General features: G+C 45.0%; 1 protein-coding gene and 1 long non-coding RNA gene across 4 annotated transcripts in view; one reads left to right on the top strand and one right to left on the bottom strand.

The window, feature by feature from the left end:
• LOC129333120 (uncharacterized) overlaps nt 1-6,621 on the bottom strand; it is a 95,678-nt gene extending 89,057 nt beyond the window's left edge. The window contains exon 1 of the long non-coding RNA XR_008597394.1: nt 6,208-6,621. This is a non-coding gene — a long non-coding RNA (uncharacterized LOC129333120). The remainder of the gene's footprint in view (nt 1-6,207) is intronic.
• Nucleotides 6,531-23,304, top strand: part of LOC129333118 (transmembrane protein 68-like) — a 31,530-nt gene continuing 14,756 nt past the window's right edge. For 2 of the 3 annotated variants that reach the window (XM_054984540.1, XM_054984542.1), the window contains exons 1-4: nt 6,531-6,599; nt 10,007-10,339; nt 13,420-13,584; nt 16,755-16,948. In XM_054984540.1, the coding sequence (XP_054840515.1) occupies nt 10,051-10,339; nt 13,420-13,584; nt 16,755-16,948 (648 nt within the window). In that variant the 5' untranslated portion in view covers nt 6,531-6,599; nt 10,007-10,050. Of the gene's footprint in view, nt 6,600-8,237; nt 8,298-10,006; nt 10,340-13,419; nt 13,585-16,754; nt 16,949-23,304 lie in introns of those variants that run through there. The other variant, XM_054984541.1, reaches the window with a different exon arrangement.

Below are 23,304 nucleotides of genomic sequence, written 5' to 3'. Positions count from 1 at the left end.
TAGGCTGAACACACATACATCTCCCAACCTCAGATAGGTTCTGTAGGAGTTAATCACCCAGGCAAAGAAAGTAGTAACTTACAATGCCAAATCAGCAGAGGGCACCAGATAGTCAGCAATAAACAGGAATGGCTTGTAAGTTGTCATCACCTGCCAGAGACATTCTGCGGCTCACTGAAACCAGGTGGCATGAGTCGGGATGTCCATTTCCTACCTACTTGTGCTGCTGCTGTCCAGAGATGGTGGGAGAGCATGATGGGGAGCAACCCTCCTTCACTCATGCCACGGCCACCCATCTCGGAGCTGGGCAGAAGTCCCGAGCAAGTCCCAAGATTCTGAGCCATGGTCAAGGGCAATCCAATCACAATCAACTGCACTGGAAGTTATATACTCAGTGTGGCAATTCCTGACCAGTCCAAGTAGCAACAAGAGGGTCTCTCTATGTTACATGAAAGTAGCTGATGGCATTTCCAACAACAATACCAAACTGCCTCTCAAGACCCATATATTGGTCAAGAAGTGCCTCAAATCATCTGGTCAGAGGGAAGAAAGACAAAACAATTTTTCATCCTTTCCAGATAATTAGACCTTTCTGTCTCTACCTCCTCTGCCTTACCTGGATCCAGTCAGTCTGTTGTCCCTTATCCACAGCATGTTAGACAATGGTTCAGGACAGAGGTAGCAACTCCTGTATACTTAATTTTTATACAGATAGATTCATTTTAATAATGTCCTCTGAACTCAAAGTTATGGATAATCTTACCCAGCAGCTTAAGCATCAGTAACAACAACATATCTTGTAGCAGCCCACATGACTGGTTCCAGAAGGTTAATACACCACCCTAAATAATCACACTTATTCCTACTGTATAGAATAAAACTAACAGATGGAAGTACATCCCTGGAAGCAGCCACCAGATGATTACAGTGACACAAAAGCTAGGAATATTATTTTGAAAAGTGGGATATAAATATGTTATTTAAAAATTAAAAGATTGACTGGTCTACTGTATCAGAGATACAACCAACAGAGGAAATCCGCTTGTCAGTTTCTGGATACAGATCATCCCACTGTGCCTCCAATGCAGGTTTCATAAAGCACCCAGCATCAAGAATGAAAAGGGTCAAGAAAATGCACATTGGCTATTTCCGCACAGATCTTTCACTCTTCTTAAATACATAGGTTCCCCTCCCCCACCTCGCACAGAGTATCATTTGGCAGCTGTTGCTCTACCTATTTCCTCCCAATTTTCCCTCAGGTGTTTTCAGATCACCTTTGTGCCAATGTTTCCAGAAGATACTTACCTGAAGTGATTTTTGTGGCATCAGTATACTTTGCTGCCCTTTTAAAGATCCTGCCCCATCCAACCACTTCCACATCCTGCTTCTGAGACACCTTCTTTTTTCACCCATGCTGCTATTTTTCCCTGGCAGTGCTCATCATTTAAAAAAAAAGTTGAAAAGATGTGACATACTGCTGCTGCTCCATAAAATGAGGGGTTTGAGGGAGAGGGTCTTAACTTACAACAGAATGGTATGCTTAGCATTTGGCTCTTAAATGTGCTGAGCACTACTGCACAGTTCCCAGCTGATCACACAAGGGAGGATTAGTGAGTTACCATGCAGGAGTAGTGGAGGTGGGGGTCCTCCATACTTGTGTGTTTCTTTCACTCACACACACATACAGCTCCCGATTCCATGGTGAATGCAGAGACGCACAAAGTAGCAGGGAGGTCACAGAGTAAGGCAGGATCCCTGGTCCCAGTTACTAGAACACTGACTTTCATCTCAAGTAGTGGGGGGAGGGTTTTCCATAGCCATGGATTAAAGGATTGGAAGAGAAGGAGTGTGACGATGACTTCATCATCATCATCACCACCACATTCGATTTATATACTGCCCTTCAGGACAGCTTAATGCCCACTCAGAGTGGTTTACAAAGTATGTAATTATTATCCCCACAACAAAACACCCTGTGAGGTGGGTGGGGCTGAGAGAGCTCCAGAGAACTGTGACTAGCCCAAGGTCACCCAGCTGGCTTCAAGTGGAGGAGTGGGGAATCAAACCTGGGTCTCCAGATTAGAGTCCCACAGTCTTAACCACTACACCAAACTGGCTGTAACACATAAACACATGCTGTTTGTTAGTGAAAGAGAGGTAAAAAGCATTGACCAGGTCTTCTTTCTTCTTCCTCCTTCAACAGGTGTCCCAGTTAGCATACACAGGTTTGTTTGTTGTGGGGAAACAGGCTGTTTATAAAGACAGCCTCAGCTCTAGAAAAGGTGAAGCTCTCTATTGTCCTGAGAACACCACCTTGCATTACCAGCTGTGTTGATACCGTGCACATGCAAAAGGAAAAAAGGGGCAGTGTGTCATTGCCTCTGTAGTGACGAGTGCAAATGGAACTAAAATGCACTATTTCTGTCAGGAAGCAGACTTGTGAGAGCATTTCGGTTGGAAGTGCGGTAGCAACAGAAAAAAGCATTTAGTGAAGAAACAGCCATTATCTAGGAATTCTTGTTCCACTACTGCATGGTCAACTATTTTACACCCCCAAAATAGGATATGAGTAAAAAAAGATCTTTCTTGAGCAATGATTTTTTTCAAAAATTGTTGACCCACATCCTCTTTCAGTTTGCAGAAGCTTACCTACTCTCACTGAGGTTAACAGGTTTACTTAACAGTTGACCTTAAACCAAGATAAGTCTTCTCTCAACACACTTAAAGTTCCCCAGATTCCGCTAAAACAAAGATGCTGAAATCAGTGTGGAAGCAGGAGAAGGGGGAATAAGCGAGACAGAGCAGATCTGTCAATGCCATCACCAAACCCTTTCCCCATATTTCCACAAGGATATCTTTAGGTAGTTTGGGAGTCATAAAATCTGTTTCTTTACTATTCTGTGCTCTTTCTATAAGGCAATTATTTGTTAATTCTGATGTAATATTTCCCCTAGAAAATGAATATCTGTTTAGTATATGGGTGCAATATTGTGCTGATTTCCCATCCAAGCAAAGTGATGCACAAAATTCTACAGCAAAGACTCTTACTATATATGAAACAAGAAATGTCTGATGTTCAAGCTGAATTCAGAAAAGGAAGAGGCACCAGAGATCACATTGCAAATTTACAATGGCTAATGGAACATACGAAGGAATTTCAAAGGAAAATCAGCCTGTTTTATAGATTATAGCAAAACTTTTGACTGCATGGATCATGAAAAGGTATGGAGACTGTTAAAAGAAATGGGGGTGCCACAACATCTGATTGTTTTGATGTGCAACCTGTACTCTGGACAAGAGGCTACTGTCAGGACAGAATATGGGGAAACAGAATGGTTTCCAACTGTCAAAGGTATCAGACAAGGATGCATATTATCTCCCTACTTGTTCAACCTCTATGCAGAGTATATCATAAGAAAAACTGGATTAGAAGAAGGTGGAGTGAAAATTGGTGGAAGGAACGTTAACAATTTGAGATTTGCAGATGACACCACGTTACTGGCAGAAAATAGTGAAGACTTGAAAAAACTACTAATGATGGTTAAAAGAGAAAGCACCAAGGCAGGATTACAGCTGAACATCAAGAAGACAAAAGTAATGACTACAGAGGAATTTTAAAGTTAACTGAGAAAATTGAAATTGTTCACAATTTTCTATCCCTTGGCTCAAACATCAACCAAAAGGAAGACAGCAATGAAGAAATCAGAAGAAGATTGAAATTCAGAAAAGGTCCTCAAAGATAAAGATGAACCAAGATCAAGATGATCCAAACTATGGTATTCCCCATTACTATGTATGGATGTGAAAGTTGGACGGTAGGAAATCTGACAGGAAGAAAATCGATTCATTTGAAATGTGGTGCTGGAGGAGAGTTTTGCGGGTACCATGGATGGCCAAAAAGGCAAATAAGTGGGTACTAGATCAAATCAAGCCTGAATTCTCCCTAGAAGCTAAAATGAGAAAACTGAGGCTATCGTATTTTGGTCACATCATGAAAAGACAAGATTCTCTGGAAAAGACAATAATGCTAGGAAAGGTGAAAGGCAGTAGGAACAGAAGAAGACCCAAGATTAGATGGTTTGACTCAATAAAAGAAGCCATGTCCTCCAGTTTGCAGGATCTGTGTAAGTCTGTTAATGATAGGACATTTTGGAGGTCTCTCATTCATAGGATCGCTGTAGGTTGGAAGCAACTTGACGGCACATAACATACACACATAAGGCTGCAAAATTTAGAGTGCGTTTCAATGGATTGGAACAATTTTGGATAGAATTGCACTCTTAACAAATCATAAAACCATTTGCATAGGACTGTGCTTTTAATCAATTATAAAATCTTTTTTCTTAAAAAGCAGGCCCTGATTAACAAGGAAATAGACCTTTAAAAAAACGAAATACTTTCAAATATTTCAGGTGGAAGGCAGCAAAGAGGCAATCCTCCTCCTTCTCCTCTATAGTACCAGTAGGATCACAGAATGTACTTCGAAAGCTCTTTCTCTTGCATATATAAATGTCATGTATCAGAAAAATAAACACTGATATGCTATAGCCATACTTCCCCATTGCTTGCTGCTCTTCTGGTACCACTGCTCCCTCTTTTTCCAACCCTCCCTGCTTGTTCAGAAATTATTTAAGACATTTTAGTGCCTTTTTTCTATTAAGGACTCACTGTGGTCAACCACAATAGTGAAAAAAAGAATACAAGAAAAATACCAGCTATTCATAAGAAATACACAACACATGCCCTCTTCAACAGTTCTGCTTGCACTGTTCCCTATAGCTTAAAAGAGTAGGTGTCTTCCTGACACATTTATAACCATGAATGAAGAATTGCACTACTGTTGCCAACTCTAGCTTTAAAAATTCCTGGAGATCTGGAGGTGCCTGGAGAGGGCAATTGGGGGGAGGGGGGCTCACAAAAGTCATTTTAGCACATCACAACCTTCATCTTTACTGTTTCCCTGTGTTTAAAAATACAGTACTCACAAGCTGAGAAGTACACTATATTTTTAATGACTCTCTATTCCTCCTGCTTTTTTGGTAAGAAGAAACTCGTAAGTGTCATATATGATGCTAAATATTTGGGCACAAATACACAATTTAGTCTATACGGACGTCAAATCAGAAGCAGAGACAGTTCACCATCCAAGTGACCCAAGTGGGAACCTGGGGCACCACAGTCCCCCAAAGTGCTACTATGGGAGTCATCTTGTTCCCAGCTGGCAGCAGTCTCAGAAAAGGTGATGGGCATAGCTTGTGTGGGTTGCTGGCTTCCCTTCCATTGCCTCTGTTGCATGAATCCACCTCATCCAAGGTACTCTCCTGAGGTGCTGCAAGGGAGTATTTCTCAGACTCACACTGCTTCCACCCAGGTCTACCCTGGGTGGCTCAAGGACATTGCCCTCCCAAGAGGCCCAAGGTATTTTTCAACCTACTCCTGTCCTATCACAGGCCAAAGGCTCTTGCTGCCAGAGCATTTTAAACTCACCTGGTATGATGGACATAGGGTGCCTTGGGAGGTCCCAGTCTCCTTCTCCCATACTGCTGCCAGCCAGCTCAAAAACATACTCCAGAGGAGCTGTGATTGCAACCCAAGCATCTGCTTAGGCCACACACTTCATGAAGGTATTGATACACCAGCGGGGCTCTTGGGATGGGGTGACTTGGGTTGAGATCTTGGGATGGAAGGAGTTGATGGACATGGCTTGTTCATTTGTGTCATCTCACTCCTGTGCCACTACTGCTCTGATCAACAGCCTTAGGTGAACTCCAAAGATGCTACAGCCAGCATGTTTGGAGCCAGCTTGTGTAACAACAAAGAAGCTGCTTTTCTGATTGATCCCAGCAGCACCACAAAAGGAGGCAGTGGGTGCCTTCCCCACTCCCACACCTCTGTACCCGGGTCCGCTGTCCAAGGCAAGGTACTGAACTGCTGGCAGCCAGCAATTCTGGCCAGTGGTGGAACAAGCTGCAATGCAAAAGACTTTGGAATGGCAAAATATCTTCAGCCAGGAAGTGAACTCTGACTCACTAAATCTTATTCATGGATACATGTTGTTAATCTTCCAGGTGCCACTGGTGTCCTGCTTTGTTCTGCAGCTAACACAGCACCGCGGAGGATTATAGTGAGACATTAGGAAACATTGTGGGTTTCAGGGATTGGGGGAGGGGGGAGCGAAGCAAGTCATTACATAGCAAGATACAATACCAACTAAAGACGTGCAGCTGGAGGTTATCCTACGACCCACGTAACTCTCTCCGCGTCTGTGGGAAGGACCGCTTCGTTTCATGCTCACTGATCCAACCGCCGTAACTCTAGCGTGCTTTACAAAGGTCCTCCGGACACCGTGGATCTCGCTGTGACAGAAGTTCGAGCCAACTTCGTCCAGTGTCGGTCGTGTCTGCAGCTATTCCCATACGCAAGACGGAATTGGGCAATAGAAGTCTCTGGCTCGGCAGGTTTCGTTTGCGTATTTGAGGAAAAGGCTGGAATTGCGTTAGAAGGATGGGCGTGGTGACCAGGCGGCCTTCCAGCGCGTGGGTAGAGAAAGCCGTTCTTCGTTCTTCTTCCCTCAGCCTTCCTGTGCTGCTTCAGACCAGGTAGGAGACTTTCCCGTCCCGTCCCTTCTCAAGGCGCCCGGAGTGAGGGCTGCGTGAGAGAAGCGGGGAGGTCTGTGGGGGAGTCGGCCGCTGAAGCAAGAGTGCGCGCGCCTGGAGATGCTTTGACTCGTTTGGAGAGGGCGGGGCCGTGGAAAGTTCTCAGAGCTGAGATAGGCTGGGGGCTGGTTGACGGACAAGGTGGCTCGAGAGGCCCGGGAGGGGGAAGGTGTTGGGGATGTGGGCTTTGACAGACAGGGAAGGTAGGACGGGTAGAAAACCTTACGAGGGTGACCGAGCTGGAGCATACCGGAGCGCTTCCAGTCTCTCTTCCCGTCCCCACCCCCCACCTTTTAGCATAATGCCACCGATCCAGCTTGCAGAGTTAGTGGCAGAAGATTGTGTTTGAGGGGAGTACTGAAGGACGCCAAGCCCTGGACAGAGGCTATTATTATTTGAGGCTTTTATTACCGTGAAAATTGGGTGTGAGGTCCTCTTACGTGAGTCTGGATGGGCGTGCTTGCTTTAAAGGCAAGGGTTTCAGGCGTTCAAAACACACAAAAAGTTTACCCTGCCATTCTGTAGCGAGCGGTAAAGCGGGTTGGAGAGCGATGCTTCTGCTTGCGCAGGAAGCTGTGAATGCCACAAGTACTGAGTGCGGGGCAGCACGTGCTGAATACCCATTAGCTGGAATTCGGGCTACATAAGAAGGGTCTTCGCTGCCGAATGCTTGAGCAGGAGGAGAGAGAACAGCCCTTCTGCCCCCACCCCAAACCTGCCTGCCGCTGCTCCTCGCAAGTGCGGCTGCTAAACAAACTGACTGTCCTGAGGTGAGGGAGGGAAAAGGAAGGGAGGCATTCCAGGAAGAGGAGGAGGAGAGCAGCCAGGTGACTCTGGAATGCTGCCAGGGGCTGAAAAGCGCAGTGGAAACCCTCCTTACATCCTTTCTTTTCACATCTTGGGACTACTCTTCTCTTGCCTTCCTCTTGTGTTATTCTCTTGTCTTCTACTTTCCCTGGGTATTTTTTTTTAAAAAATCCTCTCTTCGCCCTGTGTAATACATGTAGAAGCAGATTGGCCATTAAGGCCTTTATGAAGAGCCCCCCCCCCACGCCTGAGCATCCCAAAAGAAGGGCAGGAACAGAGGCAAGGGACAGGGCTGCCCCACCAGCCTCACTGTGAGGGGGGGCTACTTTATCGAGCCCCACACCAGCTTCTCAGCCTCACCGTGAGGGGTGGGTGGGGGCTACCTTATCGAGCCCCACACCAGCTACTCAGCCTCACTGTGAGGGATGGGGCCACCCCACCTGCTGGGAGGGACAGGATGGGGCTGCCCTGCCCCCACCCCACCTCTTGTACTGAGGGACTTGTTGGAGCCATCCTGGCCTCACTGCGCCTGGTGAGGGATGGGATAGAGCCTCCTCTCCTGGTCTTTCCTTCCTTATCAAGGGACAGGACGGGGCAGCCACACTTGGCCTCGCCACAGCAAAGAACAGGGCTGACCAGCTCAACCTCATCTCTCCCAATGAGGGATAGGAGGATCCTGCCCAACCCAGCCTCACTCTGGCGATGAATATGGCTGCCCTCAGATAGCGTGTTGGACAGTGAAATTCATTGGGAAGGAAACACTGTGCTCAAAGACGCTAAAGATACTGTGTGGAAGGAAGCGTACAGTGCCATGCTGAACAAAGTTATACCCTTGTAAGTAACTATGTTGAAGTCTGTGGGCTCAGAAGATTGTAACTCTGCTTAGGATAGCATCAATGAGCTATTACCTCAGGTCACCCTCACCCATGAATAACTGATTTGAACGTCTCTATTGCAAATCGTTGTAGGCCAAACAAACAAACAAAAATGGTGCATAGGTGCAAAAATAATCTGCATCTACGGCCCAACATATCAGTGATGTCTGCATTACCAGCCAGAATATAGCAGTTATATATTTGTTCCATATAGAAGTCCCTCTACCATTGGACAAACTACAGGTTTCCCCACAGCTGCATCATGCAGTGTGTGTACGGTGTTAGCTCATTCTACAAAACTGCATTCCATATCTTACTCCACAATTTTTCCAGATAAATGGATCATTTGTTTCTGAGACTATTGTAATAGACTTGGAGAACACATGTAACTTTGACTAGCTGGTTTAGATGTAGATGTACCTGGGAAGGATGATTTGCATTAATGGAACTTGAACATACTGAGTGTAAACTTTGGCAGGACATCTCTTTTAGCTCAACAGTTTACTGCAATTTTTGAGCAATATATATGTCATAATGTATTTATTTATTTATTTTATAGTCTGCCTTTCTCACTGAGAATCAAGACGAATTACACAGTGTGAGATTAGTACAATTAATTTCAAGGACATGTCCATAAACAATGCCATATAAACACAATTTTACAAAGATATAGCATTAGTAAGAATCCAATACAGAGTTGAAGAAATGCTGAAACAGAACATAAGCAATTCTAAGGCTGACATTAGACCATGTGAAACACAAGTAGCTCATAGGAGCACATATTTAAGACAACAGGTAGTATGTGAGGCAACATAGTGGTGAAGTCTATTGTCCTTAACTCATTTCTGAAGCATCTGAGAGCCCCTCCCTACAATAAAAAAGCCTTTTTGAATAATTCAGTTTTGCATCATTTGGGGAAAGCTAGGAGAGCAGGGGCTCTTCTGATCTCCTCAGGCAGGCTGTTCCACAAGGTAGGGGCCACCACTGAGAAAGCCCGGGTATGGGCTGCTGCTGATTTTGCCCATGTGCAGGGTGGCACCTGCAGGAAACCCTGTTCAGATGAGTGAAGCTGCCATGGAGGAACATAGGGAGGGAGGGAGTCCCATAGGTATGCCAGGCCAAGGCCATGAAGAGCTTTGTTTGTGATAACCAATACCTTGAACTGAGCACGGTAGCTGATAGTAGCCAGTGGAGTGACTGCAGAATGGGGGTGATGTTCATGTTCTTGCTCGCTCCTGATAGCAGTTGCGCTACAGCATTTTGCACCAATTGGAGTCTCCTATTTAATTTGGAAGGGAAACCTATGTGTAGTGCATTACAATAGTCAAGTTCTGATGTTACCATAGCATGAATCCAGGTGGCCAGGTCAGTCATGTCGAGGTAAGAAGCCATCTTCCAGGTTAGAGTTAGGTTGTAAAAGGCATTTACAGTTTTCCACATTTACTTGGAAGTAAAACACACTGTGTACAGTGGGATGTACTTTCAATAAGACTGTAGCCTAGCATAGGGTATTTCTGAGATTAACAGTGCAATCCTATGAAGAGTTGTTCCAGTCTAAGCCCATTGAAATCAATGGGCTTAGACTGGAGTAAGTCTGCTGAGGAATATACTGTAAATGCTGTAATTTCCTAGAAATGATTGATGCTGCTTTTATTCTCTTTTAAACAGGTGATGATGGTATAAATGAATGCTGAGCAGCAGATCAGGCACCAATGACTTACTCAACCTACTTTGCATCCCAGTTGGAAGAGTGGGCTTTTCTTAAATACCTGGAGAAATACTTTTTATATGTGGTGCTCTATTTAGCAGTGCTAGTTGTAGCAATAATGGTACTTTTTATCATTCCTTTGTGTATGCTCTTCTTCGTTTACCTTTCTTCCTTATTTTTACTGATATATCGGAAGACTCATAAACTACAAGAAGATTATTCTAGTAATATATGGAATAGTGTACGACTAATTCTAGCAAACAAGTGGGATAGATTTGCAAGATTTTGGCATGGTAAGAAAATTTATATTTGTGTGAAGTTCAGGTTCTGCTACAGGTGGTCTATCCTTGTAGAATCTATTAAAATAAATTCTGTTATTAGAATGGGTTGGTTTTAACTCACAGTACTTAGTGTGTATAGAATTTTATTCTCTTTGTGGTTAGTACTTTGTATTACACAAATATGTACTCATGTCTGCTGGTTCTGTTGGGATGGGTCATGGGTTGGTGTGGAAAGAATGGTGATTATATAGGAAGTACATCTGGAGGGGTTCAAGCTCACTGGCTTCATAATCTCTGTCACATCCTTAACAACAACAACAACATTTAATTTATAATACCATCAACATTCTATTTATATACCGCCCTTCAGGACAACTTAGAGCCCTTTCGCACTCAAGTTTAAAAGTGATGGATATGAGCAGACAGCCCTATAGCCTTCGCACCAGCTTGGAACTGCCCCTTTTTACATTCTGCTCTTGATTCGGTCTCATGCTGTTTGCTGCATTTTATATTCACTTGTTCTACTGAGAGCTTTGTGGGCTACTGAATACACATCACCAGGGCTTTTTTTCTGGGAAAAGAGGTGGTGGAACTCAGTGGGTTGCCCTTGGAGAAAATGGTCACATGGCCGGTGGCCCCACCCCCTGATCTCCAGACAGAGGGCAATCTAAACTCCCCCTGTCTGGTGATCAGGGGGCGGGGCCACCAACCATGTGACCATTTTCAAGAGGTTCCGGAACTCCATTCCCCCGTGTTCCTGCTGAAAAAAAGCCCTGCACATCACTTTTTTTTTTAGTTTGAGCATGTGTAGTAAGACTAAGAATCTCCACTCTCTCTGTGCTGCCATTTTGAACCCTGTGGAAAGTTGGAGTCTTTAGACAGCACAAGAGCAGCTGCACCCCCCCACACTGCCTACTATTCATGGAATGATCTTCCTCTTCCCCCCCCCTCTTTTTTACTGTTCTCTTCAACCAGAGAAGAGCAATAAAAGAAAACTGGTTCCATGCAGAAAAGGCTGCAGGACGGAAACGGGTGTGTGTGGGGAGGGGAGGGGAACCACTCCACTTAGCCAAGTCCCAACTGAACGCTTTAAAGAAAATCTTAGGTTTGTGTTGGGGAAAGCTTCCATCTCCATGCCTGTTAAATGCCCACAATTCTGTTTTAAAGTGCTTGACGCCTCAATAATACTGCCCTTCAGAAGCAGGAAAAAAAATCAGATGGGGAGATGAGAAGGGAAGGGGGCAGAGGAGGCAAGTGATGGGCACAACTGAGCTGCTACTTGGTGCAACGGTTGCTGCCCAATGGCAAATGAAGCATTAGGGGAGCTGACGAGGGTGGGTGTGGTTAAATCTGCTCTGGCCAATCAACTTGTAATAGGAAAGGAAAGGGGGGGGAGAAGCAAACATTTTACACTTACTTTCATGGACTCAAGCACGAGTCAGCATCTGAGGCAAAAAAAAAGGTCACAATATGTCTGTAGGGGAAAACCTAACTCAGCCTGGAGCTGCATCACATGACTAGCTCGGAAATGTACAAGGCAGAAAAACGTGGGATGTGAAACGGTAATGAATGCTCTGTAAAGGCCGAGTGTGAAAGACTTCTTAATGCCCACTCAGAGCGGTTTACAAAAGATGTTGTTATTATCCTCACAACAATCACCTGGTGAGGTGGGTAGGGCTGAGAGAGCTCCAGAGAGCTGTGACTAGTCCAAGATCACCCAGCTGGCTTCAAGTAGAGGAGTGGGGAATCAAACCACCCAGAAGATTGACTTCTGACTTTATCCCTGATTTGACCTTGATGTTGTGCAATGCCAGAGCAACATTGAATAAAATCATATGATTTGGTGCTGGAGGAGTGTATTGATCTGGCTTGCATGACTAGAGGGGCTGGGCATCCAGCATATGCCATAGTCCAGTTATTACCTGCTTAACATGAGGGTGGCTCTACTTCCCTGCAAGGGACTAGTTGGGATGGTCTCCCTCTGGTGGCTGTTAGATCTCAGGAGATTCCAAGATGTTTCCGGGGATTTCAGGGATCTGAATATTGGCTGTTTGAAGTGATGCTTTGTACCAGAATGTTAGCTCCTTCAAACATTAAACAGAATTGCTCCCTGGCACACTTTCCACTAATGCAGAAGCCCGGCTCCATAGTCTACACTACGGGTGAACAAAAAACAGGAGATGTATAGAGCACTGTTGACAAAAATCTTGACTCAGATCTGACAGAGCATGCTAGTTGTTTAGAAGAGCAATTGGTTGAACTTGCTCAGGCTAGACCAAGCTCAACAGATCTCGGAAGCAAAGGAGTATCAGCCCTGGTTAGTAAATGGATGGGAGACTACCAAGGAAGACCAGGGTCGTTATGCAGAGGCCGTCAATGGCAAACCACCTCTGTTTGTCTTGTGTCTTGAAACCCCATGAGGGGTTGCCATAAGTTAGCTGCAACTTGATGGCACTTTCCAAACCCAAGAGAGCACAGAATAGTGAAGACTTAGATTTATTTGGCTATTTAGTTGAAAATTGTCTGTAGAGTCATAGTATTTAGTCATATTTTTCTGGTGGGTTGTTGCAAGTTTTTGTAAACTGTTGGACATTGTTTTCAGTTGCTTTTATTGATGTTTTGGATTGTTTTATCTTGTTATTTACCTTGGATCCCAGTTTTCTGGAGAAAGCAGGTTTACAAATGTTTAAATAAATTACAGAAGTCTTATATGTAGATACTGTCCCATTCTTTTCAGTGTATGCAGAAAATCTGCTGAATAAAAGAAAAACGCATGTTGTTTCCATCAAATGAATGAGGAAGTTCTGGAAGAAGTATAGTCTCCCTCAAAAATGAATGGGACAGACATCACAGGCAGAGAAAACTGGAGCACTTGTACCTGATCTACATAGTTTATTTAATGTTTGGTAACATGACCCAAAATGTGGGATATCAGAATAAAAATATAGGCAGAGAAAAATCATATACAGGATCATTCTGTACTTGGCAAGGGTAGTATGAACTGAACCCACATTGTAATAGAATCAATCGCTTAGTTAATCGTTGTTACATCTTTTGAAATAATAACCTTTTGTGTTATGCATTCCAAACAGGTTATGAGCTACATGGCACAGAAAACCTGCCAGATGGACCTGGTCTAATTATTTATTATCATGGAGCAATTCCTATAGACTACATGTACTTTTTATCTAGATTTTTTATTCTAAAGCGCAGACTTTGTTACTCAGTAGCGGATGATTTTGTCTTCAAATTACCAGGTGATGTATTTTTGTTAATATGATTTTATAGATTGAATAATGTGTGTAGTAATAATAAACTGCTTCAGTCCCCCTCCCCACTTCCCCAAGTAGTAGATCTTTCAGGAGCACCTTTCATAGGGTCAGTTTGCTAGTAAGAAGAATATAATGGACAATACTAAAATGATGGATCATGAGTTTGCGTGTGATTATTGATGTTTTTTTAAGCAGGTATTCATCACTGTTCATTAAAGTAAATTTTTTGCTGTTAAACTGTAAAAGAATAAAGGAAAGGTCAGCTCCCATATCCAAAATAGATACTTATAACAAATTTCTTGTTTATTATTTTCTTCAGGCTCATCTCACATTTTATCTTTATTATCAAACTGAGCCAATCTGTACAATTATTTATGAGAAGTTATTGTTTTACAGCGTAAATTCAGAAGGCAGTTTTTCCCGCAGTTTATGTTTGACTTCTACAATTGCTACATTATGATAATCAAACAAAACTAAGTTTCTGATTATGTCCAAGCATAATATTTATGAGGCATTGTTCATTACAATTTGTCTAATGACTAGATTGAGAGCCAGTTGGGATAGTGGTAAGAGTGGGACTGGGATCTAGGAGACCTGAGTTCAAATCCCACTCTGCCATGGAAGGTCACTGGGTGTCCTTAGGCAAGTCACACACTCTCAGCCTAACCTACCTCACAGGGTTGTTGTGAATATAAAATGGAGGAGAGGAGAACAATGTATGCCACTTTGGGTCCCCAATGAGAAGAAAGGTGCAGTATAAATGAGGAAAATAAACGAATATACTGGACGCATCTAAATAATGTCATTCCACCTGATTTCTACTACACAGCAGTTGCAAAGTTTAGTATGTGTTAGGAAAACATTGAATTCATCCAACACTGAAAAAATCATAAAATTAAGATGTATAAATCTTAACTCTATAAACATTTCATTGCTGGAAATTTTTCCTGAACCTTGCTAAACCTACTAAAGAAGGTCCAATCCCATTAGTCCAGCAGAATTTGCAAACTGACTTCCATAGTGTTAAACTTTTCTTGATATTTTTCGAAGAACACTCAACATTATCTTTTGCCATAAAAATGCATAATGTAAAGTGAAATGACAGAACCTACAGATTTTCCATGCTCTCATCTTTTCCTCTTGACCTTACTGAACTCACATTTTCTGACTCGGTTCTAACTCAAACACCATCCCTTTTACTCTTTAGTGCATCTTCACAGATACATGTCTTTAATGAGCTTTGAGTAACCCCAAACTTCCATGTCTATCAGTTCTTTAATGTAGGAAACAATGAAATGAAAGATAAAATGAAGATAAGGGATGTGTAGCTAAAATCTTGGTAGCTGCTTCATGGAAGATTTTGAGAAATGGGAGTCCCATTTCCATCACCACCATGTGGATGTCTTTTGGCAGAGTGGGAGAATTTCCTCTATCCTCCCCCCCCCTTAGTTCCTCTACCCCCAAATACAGTCCAAATCCCTACAATTAATAATCCTCATACACATGAATCTTCAAAGTCTACGCTCAATACATTCTGCTCATCTATAGAGCAAAAGTCTGCACATCCAGTGATTTACTTTGGCAACAGAGCTGCAGTACTGCCACACCATTTCTATAGTAAAAGGTGAATTCTGTAATACAATCTTTTGCAAAATGTTGGCATGAGTTGATTACCATAGGTGCATAAAAGTAGATGAATCCTAATTTGTTATATTTTTACAGAATATCTAGCATAGTACCAGATGAATTATTCTGGTAAAACTCTTCTCTATATCTGGGTTTAGTTAATGATTTTTACAGCTCTTTAACCATATGTTTAGAAAAATGTCTCATCAGAAATAGCCTAAATCTTCACATACTGACATCTTGACCACTAGCTCCAGTTAAATAAATGTGTAAAGATAGAAGTTGTCGTGGGCTGGGCCAGGATGGCAGGCCATGGTGGCAGATCCGGGTGCCAGCTCAAGTGCCATGTTCAAAGTCCATTCCAAGGTCAGGGCACAAAGACAAAAGCTATCTGTAGACTGGTCCAAGGGTAGGTCCAAATAGCAAGGTCTAGAGGTGCAGTGGTGAGTCACCAGTAGGTCCATGGGCATGACGTAGGCAGAGACAAGGTACAGTCCAGAGAGTCACAGGAAACAAGGCAGGGCCCAATGTTGTGGTTGCAGGGGCTGGGAGATTCTGACTTGTTGCTTTCATGCCCAGCTGTTCCCCGTGCTTGATTTTTATAGCCCTGTGCTAAAGGGCCGTGTTTGCAGCCAGCTGCTTGGGGGCTACCCTGTGGCTATTTGCTGCTGTCATCAGCAAGTAGCTGGCTTTGGGCAGCTGGCTTTGGGCCACTGTGTCATCTCCCCTGTAGTTCTATTTTTTGCCTCCGTCTAAGGTGTTCTAAGGGTGTGGGTGATCCTGGAGGGCTGGAAATGACTGGCTGAACTTCACCTGTTGTATCAGTGTTATGAAGTGTTGGTGGCTCTGCCCCAGCTGCTGGCTTGTGAACTCTGATCAACTTGCAGGTTATGAGTCAGGACTGGCTACATGGGATTCCTCTCCTCCTGAGGAGTCCTTGCTATCACTGAGCCCAGGCTGGCCCATGACAGAGGTTTCTTATTAAAGCTTTCCTTATTCATCTTCTTAATTATTATGGATTTTTGGAACCTGAATTACATAGCCAGGCACTTGAATCTTTCTTCCCATAAGAACATACAAAAGTATATAAGAAGAACCCTGCTGGGTCAGACTGTTGGTCCATCTAGTATAATATCCTGTCTCACATAGTAGCCATCCAGTTACTCTTGAAAGCCAACAACAGGGCATAGAGGACAAGGCCTTCCCTTGATGTTGCCTCCTGTTACTGGTATTTAGAGGTTTATTGCCTCTGAACATGGAGGTTCCCATTAGTCATCTTGATCTTCCATGAATCTGTCTAATACCCTTTCAAAGCTGCCTGTTCTTGTAGCCATCATATCTTCCGGTAGCAAATTCCACATTTTAATCACTCATTGTATAAAAAAGTATTTCCTTTTGTCCATTCTTTTTTGTCTCATCTGACAAAGAAAATTATTCTGCAGCCTAAGCAAATGTCAATGCAACGTTGAATGCAGATGTTAAGCTCTTGTATGTTATTGCATGATTTACACATTACTTAATTCTTACAGGTCTTAAACCACTAATGGATCTGATGGGTATTATGCATGGTACAAAGGAAGAATGTTTAAATGCTCTAAAAAATGGTCATCTAGTGGGAATTTCACCAGGGGGAGTTCGAGAAGCACTTTTCAGTGATCAATCATACAAACTTGTATGGCGAAAACGTAAGGGATTTGCTGAAGTGGCCCTAAATGCTAAAGTGGTAAGTACCGTGCAACATGAGTATATGTCCATATTTTTTTTGAACAAGATATGTTCAAAGCAAGAGCAACAACATGTTTTCTTACATAAATATACTCACTCACTTGAGTTACTGTTTTTCTTTCCTGGCCTTTGTTAATATGAGTAAGGTCATGTTTAAACTAAATAGTGACTTACCTCAAATATTTGTGGTAAATGAAAGTTAAGTTAGGATTGAAATTAAATTGTTACCTCAAGTGAAGCTTTCCTGCTGCTCTTTGGAAGATGAGGAAGGGCCCATTTGCATCTCACCCTTAGTCAAAAGACTCATTCCCAGAATGACTAGCAACATATTAAGAGCAATTAAAATCTCAATAATAAAATATTGCCCACCAAACAACATTAAAAAAGCAGAAAATAAAATAGACACAAGCACTGCCGGCGCCAGGGTTTCTGGTGCCTGCGGCCACCCCCTCCCCACGCGCGCCACAAACTCGTGATGATGTCATCACGCGAGGATGTCATCACGCAGCACAAGCTGGGGGCATTGGCCAGCGGATGGCTGGGGTGGCGGGCGGAGGCTGCTCCGCGCTCCGCATGCCACCCCAGCAGCGGCTCGTGGCTGCTGCGCCCGGCTGGGGGCATGTGGCGGCGGCAGTGGCACGGGGCTGGCTGGCTGCAACAGCTGCGGCCCAGCCACACCAGCTCTGTGGCACGCGCCTCCACCCCAACACCCCCTCCGGTGCCCTCGCACCCTGAAACCACCACCTACCTGGCCTCAATGTGCGCGCCGGCACTGCACACAAGGAATATTAAACCCAGAAATTTAACAGAAGCAATAAAAACTACAGCCCCTAATACAAAATCACAATACTGTGGGAAAAGACAAAAGCACTCATCTGAGAGAATAAAATATCTTTACCTGGTACCTGAAAGACAACAAATCTGCTGTCATGTATGCATGGGTAGGGCGTTCTGTAGTTGGGGTGCCACAACTGAAAGACTGTTCTTCCAGCTATCACTTACCTCACACTACCCCTCCCCCCACCTAGTAGAGGCACAGGAACTCACATAACCCAAAAGGATGATCAGGAACACGTGGGAAATGTCCTTTATAGATTCTATACCCCAGTCATTTAGAGTTTTATTAATAATCATCAACTCTAAAGCTACCCAAAGATGACTCTTTAATTTTATCCAGACTGATTCATGCTCAGGGATCACTGCTCTTCTGCTAAGTCCAGGGAAAAAAAACAGATAGAAGGATGTTGCACTCTGCGTAGGCCTTTGTATTCATAATGATACATGCCTCCATCCAAACAGGATGGTTTTATTTTTATAAACTCTGAAGAGAATCTTCCAAGATGTTCTGGTACAAGAGCCATTGCAATGAATGGTAATGTTGTTTTAATATGTTTTATTGGTGATTTTTATTGCTTTGTCCTTTAGGGTTGACACTAGTTAACAAAAAGGCAAGATATATATTTTACTAAGAAATAAATAGCATCACCATGACCACTGTCTCTGCTTGGCCAAACTTTGAGTAAAAGGTGGAGGCTTGGATCCAGACCCTGTTTTCTGAGAGTAGGAAGGCTCCTTCTCCCACTGCAGGTTCTCCTGGTTCTTTTGGGCAACACTTCAAGGGCCACAGATGGTTGCAGAAGAGAGAGAGGCAGGGAAGTTCCATTTCTCCTGCTGGTAGGGTTGCCAGATGACCTCTGCAAAAGTACTGGACATGGGGGGGGGGTGTGCTTCTGGCCCTAGCATGATGATGTCACTTCCAGAAGTGACAGCATTACACTGCCAGCAGTGATCAGTGCTGCTGGGCAGGGACCTTACTGTGTGGAGGAGAGGGGAGAGGAGGCAGGAGGAAGCCCTCCCACCCTCAACTGCCAAAACCACATCTAGGGAAGCTTCCACAAGGGCTCAACAGAGCCTTTGGTGTCCAGAAGTGCACTTAGCCAGGGGCAGCTCCCTGGGAGACCGAGCGGATCCTGTGCTTTTGGCCTCTCCTCCATTGCAGGGTTGTTGTGAGGAGGAAACAGAGGTGTGGAGATGGCGAGAGGAACTTTGGACACTACTGGAGAGAAGTGGAGAAAAGCATCCGGGCCATCTCTGACCCATGGGCATTTAAAAGGAGCTTGTTTCACAGGGCAGAGAAGCTTGAAGTGTTAGAAATCTAATTGGGAAGGTTGAAACATGAGATAGTGGTGGTTCATCAGGTAAATTATATATAAATGTTTTAATTAAAAAACCTCTAGAGCTCAGCTAAGGATGGGAAGGAAAGCCACTTTATTATTAGTCTATAATGGGTACAAGGAGCATGTTCTTGTTCTCTAAACTACACCTCCCAGCAAGACATGTACCCATGTCCCCCAGTATGGCCAGCCTGCGCCTCAAAGCCTTGCCTTACTCCTGGAAGAAGGAAGAAGATGATAGAGATGCAGCAAGTGAGAGGGTGGGGCACTTCCATTTCTGGCCAGCATGCTTTAGTGCCCAAGGCTGGCATCTGAGCCTTGTGCCTCCAGCATACTGTCTATATGAGGCTGATGAGGGATGGAGGCAGAAGGTAGACAGGTGTTGGGACTGCAGCTGTCAGGTAACCAAGCCTGTGGGGTGACAGGCCACTCTAACCTGGGATGGGGGAAAGGAAATAATAGGAGGGGGGCTTCTCTGCCCCACACCCATGGCAGAGGGGAGCAGCTTAGGTGTGGGAATCGGGTTGCCAGGTGTCCAGTATTTTCACTCCATTTCTTGTAGATAGTCCAAGAAAATACCAGACTGTCTGAGTGAAAATAGGACACCTAGCAACCCTACCTGGGGAGGATTCATATTATAGAACTGTGAAACTAACATATGATGCCTCAGTTCTGTACTTCTGGCAGGAGACAGGTCCAGTATTCTCCCATACTTAACCCATTCACTCTTTATTTGTTTTCTCAACCACTCATGTGCTTTGTGTGTGTGTATAATATTTAATTTCTATTTAACTCAGTGGCTTTTTCAACATGAAATGTTACTTTTTCTACAGTACATAAGCTCCATAGATGTTCTACCATTATAACACATAGAGAGATAAGTAATGGCACCCTATGTTTTCAGTGAAATCAATGAGGAATTAACTAGAAACACACAAATCAAAAAGGCAAAGGACCAACAGATCATTAAAAGTTAGCTATTTGTGAATATATTTATATTAGCATTAATATATAATATACAAATAATTAAGGGACTACATAATTACTAAATAGTTGAAAGATAGGGAAATATTATAGAGGATACAGTTCAGCAAAAGTTTATCACTTTGGAGTCCCATTTCAACAAGAGAGAGACATATGCCTAAGAATTTCCCATTGAAACCATGAAAGTAGTTTCTTGTCTTTTAATGTACTTCACATAGGAAGTACTCACCACAGAAGAAGTAACTAAACATAATCAGAACCAACTGGAGCACAATGATGGTAGCTTGACCTTCCTACTCCACCTTCTTGGAGTTCCACTTCATAACAGATCATTTAATTCTCAAAATTGTATCAAGTCTAGTTGTAATGACTAGTTTGGCTGAAGTCAAGCAGTAATGTTAAAGATATCTGGAGGTGAAACAATAGAGGCTTAGTTTTCCATGTTGTGAACCTTTGTTTCCCTATTATTTCAGATTCTGTTGGTTTTTGTAATGTTTCCAAATCCTGTTTTACCAGAAAAAATAAATGTTTATAAACCACAGTGAATTGTTAGTGCCGTCCTAAGGAGAGTTACACTTTTGAAGTCAATTGAAGTCAAATACTATTTTCTCTCTAGTCTAACATCCCAGAACTCACAGCAACCTCTGATTTCTCTATATATGCTTTACATATTCTTCACTTCTGAAAGATTGCTTCTACCATCACTGTTCCTGCCTTGACCCAGCTATGCTATTAGGCTAGTTTGACAACAGGAAATCAAAGTGGAATCTAGATGTTGCAGACAAAGCATGGTTGATACTAAAAGCAGCAGACTCATATTTCCTGCTTCTTTCTTCCCTAGTAATGTCTTATGGAAAACAAAATATAGGAAGTGTCATCATCATATTGTGAGCTCACCTACTGCTGGTACTTCGCTGGTTACTGCTTGCAAAGGTGATGAAACTTGCCATATGATGTCTCATCACACATTTTATTTTGGGTTGTTGTGGATTTTCTGGGCTGTATAGCCGTGGTCTTGGCATTGTAGTTCCTGACGTTTCGCCAGCGGCTGTGACTGGCATCTTCAGAGGTGTAGCACCAAAAAACAGAGATCTCTCAGTGTCACCTCTGTCTTTTGGTGCTACACCTCTGAAGATGCCAGTCACAGCTGCTGGCAAAACGTCAGGAACTACAATGCCAAGACCATGGCTATACAGCCCAGAAAATCCACAACAACCATCGTTCTCCGGCCATGAAAACTTTCGACAATACATTTTATTTTCCCTTAATGATTAATTCATGACAGCTTGGTCTTGACTAGACATGGGCACGAACCAAAAAAATTTAACGAGCCAGCAGTTCATGCTTCGGTGCCGATGATGATCCCGAGATCGCGAACCACAACGTACATTTCCCATTGCCGAACCAGTTCGCAGTTTGCGGTTTGTTGGGCAAGGAACGGCCCCCCTGGCACTTACACAGCCCATATTCCCGGGGAGTCTTTTGCACGCTCTCCTACAGCCATCACCCAAGTTTGGACAAGATTGCAAAAGGGATCTTGGAGTTATACCCTCTCCAATCCAAGGCCCCAGGAAACTCCCACTCAATACAATTAGAGCCACTGGTTGACGTTGGCCCAGTGTACAAAAGGTGTGTGTCAACAGTGGCTGCCGGGCCTGGTGGGCACGGGGAGATGGCGACAAGCTGCCACCCCTCAGGGGGCAGGGGGTCTGGCCGCTCACCAGCAGCACCCCCCATATGCCCGCCCACCAGGCTGAAAAGGAGTGTTCTGGTATTCCCAGCTCTGTAGGAAGGTGGGTGCCTGCCTGCCAGGCCAAAAAGGAGCGCACTGGTATTCCTGGCACAGGCCGGAAGGTGTGTGCTGGGGACGGCTGCCGGGCCTGGCAGGCACAGGGAGGTAGTGTCGAGCCGCCTCCCCTCAGGGGGCGGGGGGTCTGGCCACTCACCGGTGGCAGCCCCCATGTGCCTGCCTGCCAGGCCAAAGAAGAGTGTGCTGGTATTCCCAGCTATGTAGAAGGTGTGTACTGGCGGCGGCCACTGGGCCTGGCAGGCACGGGGAAATGGCGATGAGCCACCTCCCCTCAGGGGGCAGGGGGTCTGGCCGCTCACCGGCGGAACCCCCCATGTGCCTGCCCACCAGGCCAAAAAGGAGCATGCTGGTATTCCCAGCGCAGGCTGGAAGGTGTGTACTGGGGGCAGCCACCGGGCCTGGCAGGCACGGGGAGGCGGCCAAAGAAGAGCGCGCTGGTATTCCCAGCTATGTAGGAAGGTGTGTACTGGCGGTGGCCGCCGGGCCTGGCGGGCACAGGGAAATGGTGATGAGCCACCTCCCCTAAGGGGGTGGGGGTTCTGGCCACTCACCGGCGGCACCCCCCATGTGTCCACCCACCAGGCCAAAAAGGCGTGCACTGGTATTCCCAGCGCAGGCTGGAAGGTGTGTACTGGGGGCGGCTGGTGGACCTGGCGGACACGGGGAGACAGCGTCAAGCCGCCTCCCCTCAGGGGGCAGGGGGTCTGGCCACTCGCTGGCAGCAGCCCCCATGTGCCTGCCCACCAGGCCAAAGAAGAGCATGCTGGTATTCCCTGTGACAGCAGGAATGTGGTTGATGATAGTGGCTACCGGGCCTGGTGGGCACGGGGAGGTGGCATTGAGCTGCCTCCCCTCAGGGGGCAGGGGGTCTGGCCGCTCGCTGGCTCCCACAGACCTGACTTGATCAGGTCTCGATCAATAATCAATGTGAGCCCTCAGCCAAGGTGCCCACTGAGCTTGGCCCCAGAGCCAGGCAGCAGCCCTGGCAGCAGAGGGAGGGAGGGACTAGAGCCCTAGCCCACCACTCCCACAGACCTGACTCGATCAGGTCCTGATCAATAATCAATGTGAGCCCTCAGCCAAGGTACCCACTGAGCTTGGCCCCAGGGCCAGGAAGCAGCCCTGGCAGCAGAGAGAGGGAGGGACTAGAGCCCTAGCCCACCACTCCCACAGACCTGACTCGATCAGGTCTTGATCAATAATCAATGTGAGCCCTCAGCCAAGGTGCCCACTGAGCTTGGCCCCAGAGCCAGGCAGCAGCCCTGGCAGCAGAGGGAGAGACGGACTAGAGCCCTAGCCCACCACTCCCACAGACCTGACCCGATCAGGCACTGATTAATAATAATCAATGTGAGCCCTCAGCCAAGGTGCCCACTGAGCTTGGCC

This window comes from Eublepharis macularius, chromosome 7 (assembly GCF_028583425.1).
Source record: "Eublepharis macularius isolate TG4126 chromosome 7, MPM_Emac_v1.0, whole genome shotgun sequence".
Taxonomy (NCBI): domain Eukaryota; kingdom Metazoa; phylum Chordata; class Lepidosauria; order Squamata; family Eublepharidae; genus Eublepharis; species Eublepharis macularius.
This window is presented reverse-complemented; position numbering and strand designations above follow the sequence as displayed.